Below are 11,490 nucleotides of genomic sequence, written 5' to 3' on the forward strand. Positions count from 1 at the left end.
ACAACACAAACAACCCACTTTTAATACAAATACGAGAAAAAATATTTACAACTGTAAATTATACAACTTCCACATAATCACTTAAAAAAAAGTAAATAAAATATGAGATCCACATTAAAAAAAAAAAAAATTTAAATAGTAAATCCTACTTTTTTTTCAAAACAATTACGTAATATTTATGCACTTCACAGTTGTATATAAAATTACTCGACAAAAATTCATCAATAGATATTTTCAACATTTCTTCGGACAAAAAGAAAGTCTCGCAAAGTCAAAATAATTTAAGACATGTACACGCATCCGGGAAACAAAAATGCAAATGAAACATGAGTAGATGATGGTTATATTCTTGTACTGTATTGAGGGGGCATTTCTTGTCCCTAGAAAGTCGAAACCCTGAGGGCCTCGGCCGCCCCCCAATTTCACATTTTGTTAGAATTGAGGAGGCAGTGAATATCAAGGGTCAGAGAAAAGAAAAGTTCAGATTCCATCTATGTATTTTGGGAGCAACACTCTTGGAACATCTGGAGCATCTGCCAGCCTATTTGATCATTGAAGCATTCAGCCAGCACCAAAAATCTATTCTATCCATCAATGTCATGATTTCATACGACTTGTACAATCGCAGCTTAATTCACCTGCACATAAATAAACCGACGCAATAAAAGCAAATCTATCAGATGTTACCAACTGACAATAACAAATAATACTAAAATCTCGTTTGGTTATGGAAGAGATGAAATGGGAAATCTATTAATATTATTAAGATACAAATGAAATGATTTGAGTTAAGATGTTTTATGAAGTTTTAAGAAATGAAAGAGAAAATGTTGAATAAAAATATTATCAAATCAAAATATTGTCAGAATATAATTTTTTAATATCATTTTTGTTTTGAAATTTGAAAAAGTTGAATTGTTTTTTGTGTTTTGTTTAGAAGTTCGGAGAAGTTGTAATAATTAGGTAATGATTAGATGAAAATTTTGAAATTGAAAAGTGTGTATTTAAATTGTGTTTGGATGTTGAGATGTGATGCAATGAGTTGGATTGACACTATCTGTTAAACCAAACGGAGCCTAAGTTGTATACAATAACATAATCCCCGGCAGATAATACCAGATAATTGGCAAGCATTCAAGCCATAACTTAGAAATCAGTCTTCATTCCGTTTAAAAATTTTGAGATCAGATTTTGCAACTTAAAAGTAGGCTGCAGACACATCTGCTGCCAACAATTTTCTGAATACAAGACCTAAGAGGGGGGAGAGAGGAAGGAAAATGCATGACAGGGAAGAGAGACAGTACATGCTCACAAACTCTGCCACAAAACATGTAGCCACTCTAAGACAGATATACCCAGGGTTTTAAAGAGTTTAGTACTTACCCGATCGCAGCCAGACCCCATATCTTTCAGGAGTTTTTGGCACTTCATTGGACTGTTGAGATCGGTTATGAATTGTGAGTCAGTGCCATCCCCTCAATATGGCGCTACCAAATTGCACAAGATTATTTTCATTTGTTTTTAGTTTAAGCACTGCCAGCCATGCAAGAAGTATAATACTGACAAGAATCACATCCCAAATGTCCTGTTATAGAGATCACCAGAGCTCGGCATCCGATACTTTGAATCTTCATAGCCAGTATAAAATTTATTATAACCCAGTCTATCATTTCTTAGGAGCTCTGTCATACCCAGACCATTCCCACCTTGAACTTCATTCCAACTGTCCCAGTGGCCATTAGACATAAGTGCATTTCTAGACTGTTGGAGGGACAGCTGTGCAGCAAAAGGAGATAGGTTGCTCGCTTGTGATTGATCCGCAAGCCTTGTAGAAAGGCCATAAGAATTGCTACGATGTGAAAAATTATCATCAATGTCAGCAAATCTCCTGTTCTGCTGCGGGGAGAGCGAGCTTTGCATCAATACCTGAAATCTGGAGTCACTTTCAAAGGCACTTAATTGTGGAGGGAAAGTTGATCTCATGTCTAAGCCTGAATTGTTAAGCCCACCTTGGAGTCTCCCTTCACCCACAGCCAAAATTGCAGGATCCATAAACTCAATATCCCCAGTATTAAAAATATTTCCAGTGGGCATCGTCTGATATGAGTTTCTCAACAAGGAGGATGTGTCAAGCAAATGATTCCCTGACAAGTAAAAGACAGAAGTAAATTACCAAATCATATGAACATGGAAGAGAGATGTGAAAAACCTAGTTAAAGATCAGGACAAACAACATATAAAACTAACCAGTCATGGGGTCAAATGCCTGGTCCATTCTCTTGCTAGAGGAAAAACCTGGTGGCGGTGCCCTGCTTGGCACAGAGAATCCAGGAGGGGCTGAAATTTGTGCTCTAGAAACACCTGAAAAATATTGGTAAATTAAGCTCGTCATTTAGTTGATTTCCAACCCCAAACCTTAGACAACACGGAATGTAATCAATAGAAGATTGCACAAAAGCAGAAGCTGTAATTAGATGACTGAAACCCACCAATATAAATAACAGAAAGTAAATCAAAAGTTCAGGAAACTAAATAAGACTCACCAGAAAGCTTATTAGGAGAGAAAATGGGATGAATGTTGGCAAGATTCTCAGATTCGTCAAAATTTCGGGAAGAGAAGCCATTGCCAATCCCTTGTTTGTCCAAATACAAATCTCTTCCACCACCATACTGGCTGAATGGTCGGCTCATTGGCAATTGCTCAAAGGCATCGAAAGATTTCTGTACATCAAAAGGTTGACTTCTCGATTCCTCATGCCTTGCAAAAGAAAACCTGGACTGATTGTTGTTTTGTGCTTTCCAGGAACCTGATATTATGCAAGAACCAGACTGTTTATCACTTTCCCTAAACAAATTAGCCAGATTCTGAGGGGATGCCAATGACTCACCCCATGTGTCACCATCCATTGATAATATATTTGAGATTATACTGCTCTCTCCTTTATCTACACCAGGAGCATTGCCCTCATTATTCGTCACAACACCCAGGAAACTTCCCATTTGCTTCCCTTTATTGTCATTTGGATGCAAAAAGGAATGCTCCAAGGTCATATCCAAACCAGAGGCATTGTTGACCAAGTTCTCAGGGAAAGCACTAGAAATCACTGAAATGCTAGATGAATGTAGAAGCGAACCATCGTTAACTCTATTATCCACAGATATCGGACGATCGGCATTTAAACTAAGTGCACCATAATCCTCATCATGCTGAAGAGGATGAGACCTTGAAACATGGAATGAATTACCCAAATTGGTTAGATAAGTAGACCTGCTTCCAACTTCTGGATCCTTGAGTCTTTGACTCTCAAAAGATAGTATATCATCTTCAACTGCAGGAGATGTATCTTGTATTACTCGAGTACGTGAATCTGATTTACAGTCATATTGTTCTCTTGATACATACACCCCATTCATGGCAGTAGCTTTACCAACTGTTGAGATTAAAGGTTCTCTATTTTGCTCAGCATAATCTTGATGCAACCCTTGATTTCCAGGTTCTTTAATCAAGATCGGATCAAAAAGTGAATCATTAGGTCTGACTGCAACAGCATGTTCATCTCTGGCAATTCTATCAATACTTATTAACGACATATCAGAGCATAAGTTCTGGATCTGTCTATAACTTTCAACCCCTAATTTTTCAGTGGTAGAACCGCAGGACTCCTCACTATAAGCAGAATTTGTAATCTCTGGTGGCAGACTAATACCTCTATCATTGTCCGCAGATGCTGGTGGACAAGCGAAGTCACTGCTCAATGTTAAAAAAGCACAAGTTCCATCCGGTGTGGCAAGTTTCTTGGACAGGTTGGTTGGAGAATCCATAATTATATGCTGTTTCAAAGGGTTTAATGATTCCTTACTTGTTTGGTTCATAGTTTGAATATCTTCATTCGGTGTTGGCCTCTTGCCAACATCAATATTTAATGTGGAAGTCTGAGCTAAGCCTGTAACTGCCGATGGAAATGCCAATGTACTAGCAATTGTGTCAGGTTTCTGCTTAGAAGGTCCGTTTGTACTTGATATACTGGAAGCTGGCAGATGGCCATTAGTAGCACGCATTCCCCTGGAACAAATAATACAGACTTTAGTCCTAGTAATTGTCACCAACAAAATAAAGGACAATAATTGGTGCATACCATGAGGCTGCAGCAGGAAGAGCTATGGATCTACCAGAACTTCCATTTGGTGGAGAACTTCTAACAACACTCGCAATATTCTGCTGGTAAAATGTAATCAAATCATGATAATTATATAGCCTAATATTCAAGATACAGCAAGTTAAAATGTCACTTCATAGGGCCTGGGTTCTACATATCCAAATGTAGACAATATTGTACATGGAACTATTCACTTATTCCCGTGTTGCATGGACTTGAGGGGAGACTCATACATCTCATTCAGAAAACAGGATATTTTCATATTATTTTTTATGTAAAAACTGGATATCACAAAATATTAGATAGAACGCATGCATTTGTATCTCTACAGGATTTTGGTCCACCGTTATTCTGAAAAAGCAAAAGTAGCATCACCAATCCTATGCAATTTGTTATACGCACTTAGGTATGTGTTGGATGCCATGAGTGTCTCGATAAGTCATCTTCCATTTCCTTGAAGAAAATAAAGTGTACATGTACTGTGTGGTATAATGTGTCTAACCGATCTTAGAGAGACATCCATCCAACGAAAAAGTAAGGAGTGAAAAATTCTCACACCCATGCATTACTATAGGAATGATCATTACAAATGGGAAGTCACAACTCTTATTCTCTCATACACCAGAAATGGGTACCAGTCCAACAATGGGCTTGTTGGGAACATCTGATACACCAAATCATGATATAATGGCATGCAAAAGCAGTCCTTCCACATGTATTGGTGTAACTAACATAGATCAATGTAATAATGACAACAATAAAGCAAATTCCCTCTGCAATATGTTACTTAGTGTAAAGCAAAATGCCTATGACTTCATGATAACAGCAGTAAAGTGAAATGCGTAACTTATGGCATCTGGTCTTACACTAGTAGTTTTGACAATGGGCTTTCCAGTTGAAGTGGAACTGTTAATATAATATTCATCTGCTGGTGGTGGTAACAAATTCCCAGAACGTCGCTGCAAATTATTTGTGGCACCAGTAATTTGTTGAACTCGACTCCTTTAAAACCACCATGTAAGTTAATTAATCGTCCAATAAAGACACCACATAAAGATCAAACGGCATAAAGCAAAAAACCTCATTCAAAATATTTTTGTAAAATCAATACCCAATACAGGTGATATCAAATTTTCAAGTCCATTACAAGCCATTTCATACTATAAATTTTCTCTTCAAACATCGAAATTCCAACTTCATCTGCTATGTTTAACAATATTGTGCAATTTCTATTTAATAAACAACAAAAAGCATGACCCGTTAACACAAATTCTCCAGATGCTAATCTTATTTTAGCATGCATCCCATTAAATTTCCAATTGTGTCAATTAACCAAGTCCAGAAATGGTCTAGCATCCCCATCTTTTCTGACGTTTAGGTTTCACATATATAGTTATTACAATAATGAGGAAGGTTTCAAAAGACACTGGGCTGCATCATGGGATGAGACTAGAGGTGAGATTTCTGTCAAGACGAAGGTGCTTATAACCAATCACATGAAATTCCATTGTGCATTGTCAATCACAATTTTTATCAAAGAGAAAGAAAGTTGCAGATGCACGCTCACACTCAATTATCTCTTGCCGCCGTACCCTCAGAAAATCACAATAAATGGACATTACCTAAGTGACACCAAGCTAATAACAAGAACAGGGTTTCTGAAAACAGAAATATCACATGCACAACTTATACATTTACCTCGTATATGCTGAAATTATTTCATCTTTAGAGAAGCTATCCTCTTGGGGACCAATCTCATGCAAATAGAGACAATCAGAATTGCTACAAGGCTGCATCAAATTGATGTACCGTACTCAATTAGATGAAGATTTAGGCTTAAGTGATAACTAAAAAGCAAGCTATAAGACCTAAAAAACCAAGTAACGATGCATACCACATTTCTTAGCCAAGCATGACAATACTTTGTGGTTCCAAAGCAAGCCCTAGCACATACTCCAAGTGTTATTGAGATTAAAACTAAAATGATGCATCCTCATGCTACCCATTGATAACAGAAATACTTTTCAAAAAACATATGCATATACCTTAAGGATCTACCATCCAAAATAAACCCATGTACATTTTGAATACAACGAATCGCTTCCTCCTCTTTTGAATAGGTAATATATCTGGATATATGAGCATTTAGTTAGAACAATACTACTAAACTGTGAACAAAGGTAAATAAAACAATGTTACAAACCAAATAACTCAAAAAAAACCCTATAAACCTGAAAAATGGAAAAGGCAAAAACTAGAAAAGCATAATATAAGGAAAGAGAAATAATAGTAGAAACATATGCAATTAAATTGAAACATCATTTCACACTTCGAAAGTAACACAAAATTAAAAATATCTAACTACACAGAACATTCATTACATGATTAGGGCTGTAAATGAACCAGTCCATATGATTGTTTGCCCGATATGCACTCAGTTAAACTTGAACTGAGCTCAACTTGTTAAAAAAAAAAAAAAAAAATTGATGGTGAAAGCATAAACCCACTCGATTAGTAAATGATACCATACTTAATTAAGCTCGACTCAATTAGAGCTCGTTCATACGTTGTTATATAATATTTTTAACTAGATGTATGTATACATATTAATTTAATGATATAGTATAGTAAACTTTATACTTAAATATATAGCATATAACCTAGTTACTTATGCCTAGTCATTTATGCATAAATATTGAATGTAGTCTATCGTTATACGTTAGTTAGTTAAGTACTTAAGTGATTAAATAAAAGTGGCTACTTTTATGTATAAAAATTAGTAGGTAGGACTAGTTTCATGTATGTTGCTATAAGAACCATATAAGAAATGTTGATATATGATATGTTGTTGTACATACACACCATATCACCATTGCAAAACTAATATATAGAGATTATATATATATTACTAACAAGTAACTTATGTAGACATATAACATAAGGTTATTAGGGATAAATACCGACCAGTTACATATTGCAACGAATAAATTATATAAAATGCTTATAATTAGTCTACAGTGTGTAGTTACATATTATGGAATTTTGTTTCTCTTCCATCTAATTTTTATTATTGTTATCCCATTTGTAATTCCCTAGGTTGAGATTTAAAAAGGTGTAAGGAAATTTTTTTAGTTCCAACTTTTTATTCATTCATAAAATTTTTAAAATCTTATAATTCAATATATGGCCTATATATTAGTTATAAAAATTTCATTAAATTTCATAATCTTTTCGCAATTTTGTAATTTTAATTATACAATTTCATTCAAAAATAAATTAAATAGAAAATATTCAAAAAGATCATGAGCAAAGCTTGAAAAAAACTTGACTTTGCTTGAGCTTGAGTTATTTAAGTCAAGCTCGACTCAAACCCAAAAGATTGCCTCAGCTTGGATCGATTACAGTTCTAAATTTACGCGGTGTTGAGTAACCAAGCGAAAACAAAAGATATGAAACTTACACACTACATGTACTGTTTGGAAATTGTTGAATTACACCAGCTGCTGTCCGAGACATGGACACTTTTAGAACCTTGCCATACTGCCCAAAATATTCACGGTTTTGGAGAAGCTGCATAAAACATTAAAGAATACTCATTCACTCCTCAAAAGAAGTCAACCAAACATAATGAGATGTAGATTAGAGAGAGGGACAGAGAGGCTACATCTTCGTCAGCCAGATTTAGAGGCAAGCCGACTATGTATACAAGGTTCCGTTGAATCACACGGACACTGCTGAGTTGCTTCCGTCCCTCGGATGGTTTGGATTTAACCTTCTGGCACTTTTTTCTATCCAGACTGATTTCAGCCACCATCCTGTTGAAGAAAATAAAATGAAAACAATCTTAAAAATATTAATAATGATTCCAAGCCAGCAGCAAATACTCTTCATAGAATAACCACCTCTCACAGTTTGCAGCCATCCCAACAATCTTTTCCTTGTCATAAGGGGCACGACAGGCAGGACACCGCCCCTCCGTCTCAACCTTTTCAGCCATCTCCAGGATGTGATGCCAGCACCAAACACATATCTGTATGTAAGCGGACAAAACTTCAGTACAGAATTAAGAAAAACAAATATTAATAGAAGCATTAAAAAAAATTATATGGTTGACACAGCTAGTTGATTTACAAAATTAAGCACATATTTAGAATAAACTTTTCATACTATGAGAATTACAAAGCAGCAATTTTATAGTATTGCAACCAAGACCAAGAGAATAAAGAAAGTGCAACATATTCTTCAAACTCATCCAGGGTATACTTCATTTATTTCTGACTCTGTTGGGAAGATGATAAAAGGAAAATGTTTAGCAAGAGCACAGGATAAATATGCACATGGTTGTGCCTCTGTCGTGAACAGGGATTAGAAAAGGAAAAACAACTCGATATACTTAATAAAATACAGACTCAAATAAATATAGTTAGTTAATCTACTCAGTCTAAAATTGTCTACAAAGAAGTAATATATAGTCTCAAACCTCATAACCACATTTACATGGCTTCAACTGCTGATCAGTCAAATCCATCTCTTCTGCGCAGAGAGGACAAGTCTTTTCTCCCTCATCACTCATGATTACCTGAAACAATCTGGAGAAAGCACAAAATGATACTGTGGAATCAGCATCAAGTTTACCAGCATGCCCAGACCAAATATTAAAGGAACGTAGTATATATGCAAATAAAATCATTAAGGTTGTTTTGATAGAGGGTAACAAGTGAAATTTAAAACCTTCAAAAGACCAAGGGTCCAACGTCAATCTTACTCTTTTTTTGGATCAATAAACAAACTTTTACTGATAATAAGGATGGGCAACAGCCCAAGTCTTTATCTTCCGTCTTAAAAACGATATAAATTAAAACACAATTTAAACTCTTACTTCCCTTCCTCTTTAATAGTTTTATAAAGTATTAACGAAACTAGAAGGCAAAATTTGAAAGCCGGAAATTACCAATACATACTACTCATCAAGCAATAAAAACTTCACAGAAACATTAAAAAAATAAAAAATAAAAAAAGGAGTGAAACCAACCCAAAAGTTACAAAAACAGTAGAAAAAATCCAATCTAACCAAAATACATTTCCAAGCCACTTGTGACGCTCCTTTGAAAAAATCCAAATTCACATCCTAAAAGCCCTATCCATTCAAGGTATTAGCATTTAGCGGCTAACTGTTAAAAATTAAAAAAATGAACGACAATCTAGAAATCGATCAAATAAGCATCACCACAAAGGTTCCACATATCATTAAAAGAAATCAAAAAGGAAAAATCCCCACAGATTAATCTATATTAAATAAGTATTTAGATACCAAAAAAAAAAAAAAAAGACCGACGTTCTAATCAGAAACGTTGGCATGCAGAATACATAATCCGAACCAAACAAGCAAACGGACACAAATCTGGAAGTGAGTGTAACATACAAACATCTCCAATTGCCCCCAAAATATATAGATGAAAGCAGATTGAGGTTTGGATTACAAAAAAAAAAAAAAAGGATAAAAATTGGGGATCTTAGAAAGGAAAAGGAAGGATCCAGGAACTAGGGGTTTGAGATTCGAGCTGAAAGACTTACACAGTTGAGGGATCGAGAAGAGGAACGAATCTGCGAGGATGAGATTGTGTAAGAAGAGCACGATAGAGAAAGAAGGAACCACAAGAGAAGCGTATCGAAGAGAGAGAGAGAGTGCTGCTGTGTTTGGATGGCTTTTTCTTTCTGTTCTGCTCTGCGTCGCTGTCCATTATAAATATAATTATAACACAACTTTTCCACTTAAATGCCCTTGGGTTTTGGCTTAATTCCGGGTATGTGGTTTCGGTTTTGTCGGGTCCAGGAACCGAGTTCTCCAGGGTCGGATCTCTCCAACTTTCAACTACTCAGCCACCTCGGATGCGTGCCACGTCACTGTGTTGGATTCCCGGCGAGTCGGCGACAGCGATTGATTATTTGCCGGACATTTACACGTTGATTGAGAAATATCGGAAGCGAGAATGAACCCATGTTAATTTTTTGTTTAGAAACAAATAGTTTTATTGAAAGAATTACAGCATTTCTTTCAAAATAATATAAAAATACAATCAAGAATTTCCTCAATATCTAACAAATATTCATGAAAGTTTAAAGTTTCATTGGCTAGCCTATCAGCAACAGAGTTTGCCTCACGTTTTCCATGCTAAATTGACCAGTATGACGACAACTTTAATAAAGCTTTTGTATCCTCAGTTAGCAAAGCCAACTTGACTCCAATTGCTAGTCTCCTTGATAAAACCATTCATAACCTGAAGCGCATTCCATTCAAATATAAGTTTCGGCTAGAAGAGTAGTGGCAATTAGCACCCTGGTTGCTCGAAGACTACCAGTTATTTGACCTATAATATTCCTGATAATAACTCTAATGCCAATTTTACCTCTAGCTTTGTCAATTGATGCATCACAATTCACTTTATAGAACCATGCAGGAGGCTTTTCCCGTACTTGAGTAGATTGCAGGGGTTGGGAGCTTTAGAAATCTCGAAGATCCTCCCTAGCCTGCTTGATAATGAAGCTTGAATGATTAAAGCCTTTCCCATGAGGAACCGAATTCCTTCTTATCCAGAGCAATCTAGTAGTTATGGTTGCCTTTGTTAATTCATTCTCATCAGTTTGTGAAGCCATTGATCCCATATCTCCAGAAATTTCCCTTTGCAAAGTCATCAGCAACTTTGATTCTAAACATCCTTAGAAGCTATGCAGCACCGTAGGACATGACCCACAGTTACAGCTACCTTTTTGCATATGGTGCATGTATCATCCTTAATAACGTTCCTTCTACTCAGATTGGATGCAGTGGTGAGAACATTTTTGCAAGCTCTCCGTATGAATATTTTAATTGCATTAGGAACTTTTAATCTCCAAATGGCTTTCCATGTCCCTTTAGCATTACTTCCTTCTAAAGGTTCACCTGCAGCTCGAGTTGATGGCATCCTGTGTAAATGGTATGCACTTTTCATCGAAAATTGACCATTATTAGTATAATATCATACTAGTTGGTCCTCTCTATCTTTTAGATTGATGGGGATACTTTTTTATTAATTCAGTATCTTGAGATGAGAAAATCCTTTGAATCAAATGCTCCTTCCACCATTTACTGTCAGCACCTATCAATTCAGAAACCTTTGCATCAGCATCTAACTCAAATATGGGAGACTAGATCAAATGAGTGGTTGGTCTTGGAATCCATCTATCCTTCCAAATTTTAACTTTCTTTCCATTTCCAATTCTCCATATCAATCATTGCTTCAATAACTGTTGGCCTACCATAGTACTCCTCCACACCAGAAACGGTCTACATCCA

At 35.9% G+C, this 11,490-nt stretch overlaps 1 protein-coding gene across 3 annotated transcripts; it reads right to left on the minus strand.

Moving 5' to 3' along the window:
- Positions 1 to 203: 203 nt before the first annotated feature.
- LOC122291893 lies at positions 204 to 9,913 on the minus strand. 3 transcript variants are annotated; one of them, XM_043099930.1, is made up of 15 exons: positions 9,732 to 9,913; positions 8,638 to 8,746; positions 8,060 to 8,187; positions 7,822 to 7,972; positions 7,618 to 7,727; positions 6,203 to 6,286; positions 6,052 to 6,100; positions 5,856 to 5,947; positions 5,024 to 5,159; positions 4,137 to 4,219; positions 3,861 to 4,063; positions 2,544 to 3,728; positions 2,248 to 2,361; positions 1,384 to 2,144; positions 204 to 638 (listed from the first exon to the last, which is right to left on the minus strand). In XM_043099930.1, the coding sequence occupies exons 1-14, from the start codon at positions 9,896 to 9,898 to the stop codon at positions 1,570 to 1,572; spliced, it is 3,186 nt and encodes a 1,061-aa protein (XP_042955864.1). In that variant the 5' UTR covers positions 9,899 to 9,913; the 3' UTR covers positions 204 to 638; positions 1,384 to 1,569. The 3 variants fall into 3 exon arrangements, with proteins under 3 accessions (XP_042955864.1, XP_042955863.1, XP_042955862.1); XM_043099929.1 differs by having other exon boundaries at positions 2,544 to 4,063; positions 4,137 to 4,216; XM_043099928.1 differs by having other exon boundaries at positions 2,544 to 4,063.
- Positions 9,914 to 11,490: the final 1,577 nt, after the last annotated feature.

The sequence above is a fragment of the Carya illinoinensis genome, chromosome 13 (assembly GCF_018687715.1).
Source record: "Carya illinoinensis cultivar Pawnee chromosome 13, C.illinoinensisPawnee_v1, whole genome shotgun sequence".
Taxonomy (NCBI): Eukaryota; Viridiplantae; Streptophyta; class Magnoliopsida; order Fagales; family Juglandaceae; genus Carya; species Carya illinoinensis.

What these genes read in the sequence shown, in the direction of transcription:
- LOC122291893 (XM_043099928.1), bottom strand. Translation starts at nt 9,898, where the DNA reads ATGGACAGCGACGCAGAGCAGAACAGAAAGAAAAAGCCATCCAAACAC. An exon ending in CTTCTCGATCCCTCAACTGT is followed by an intron (nt 8,747 to 9,731) that starts GTAAGTCTTTCA and finishes TGCTTTCTCCAG; the next exon opens with ATTGTTTCAGGTAATCATGA. An exon ending in ATGGCTGCAAACTGTGAGAG is followed by an intron (nt 7,973 to 8,059) that starts GTGGTTATTCTA and finishes TTTCTTCAACAG; the next exon opens with GATGGTGGCTGAAATCAGTC.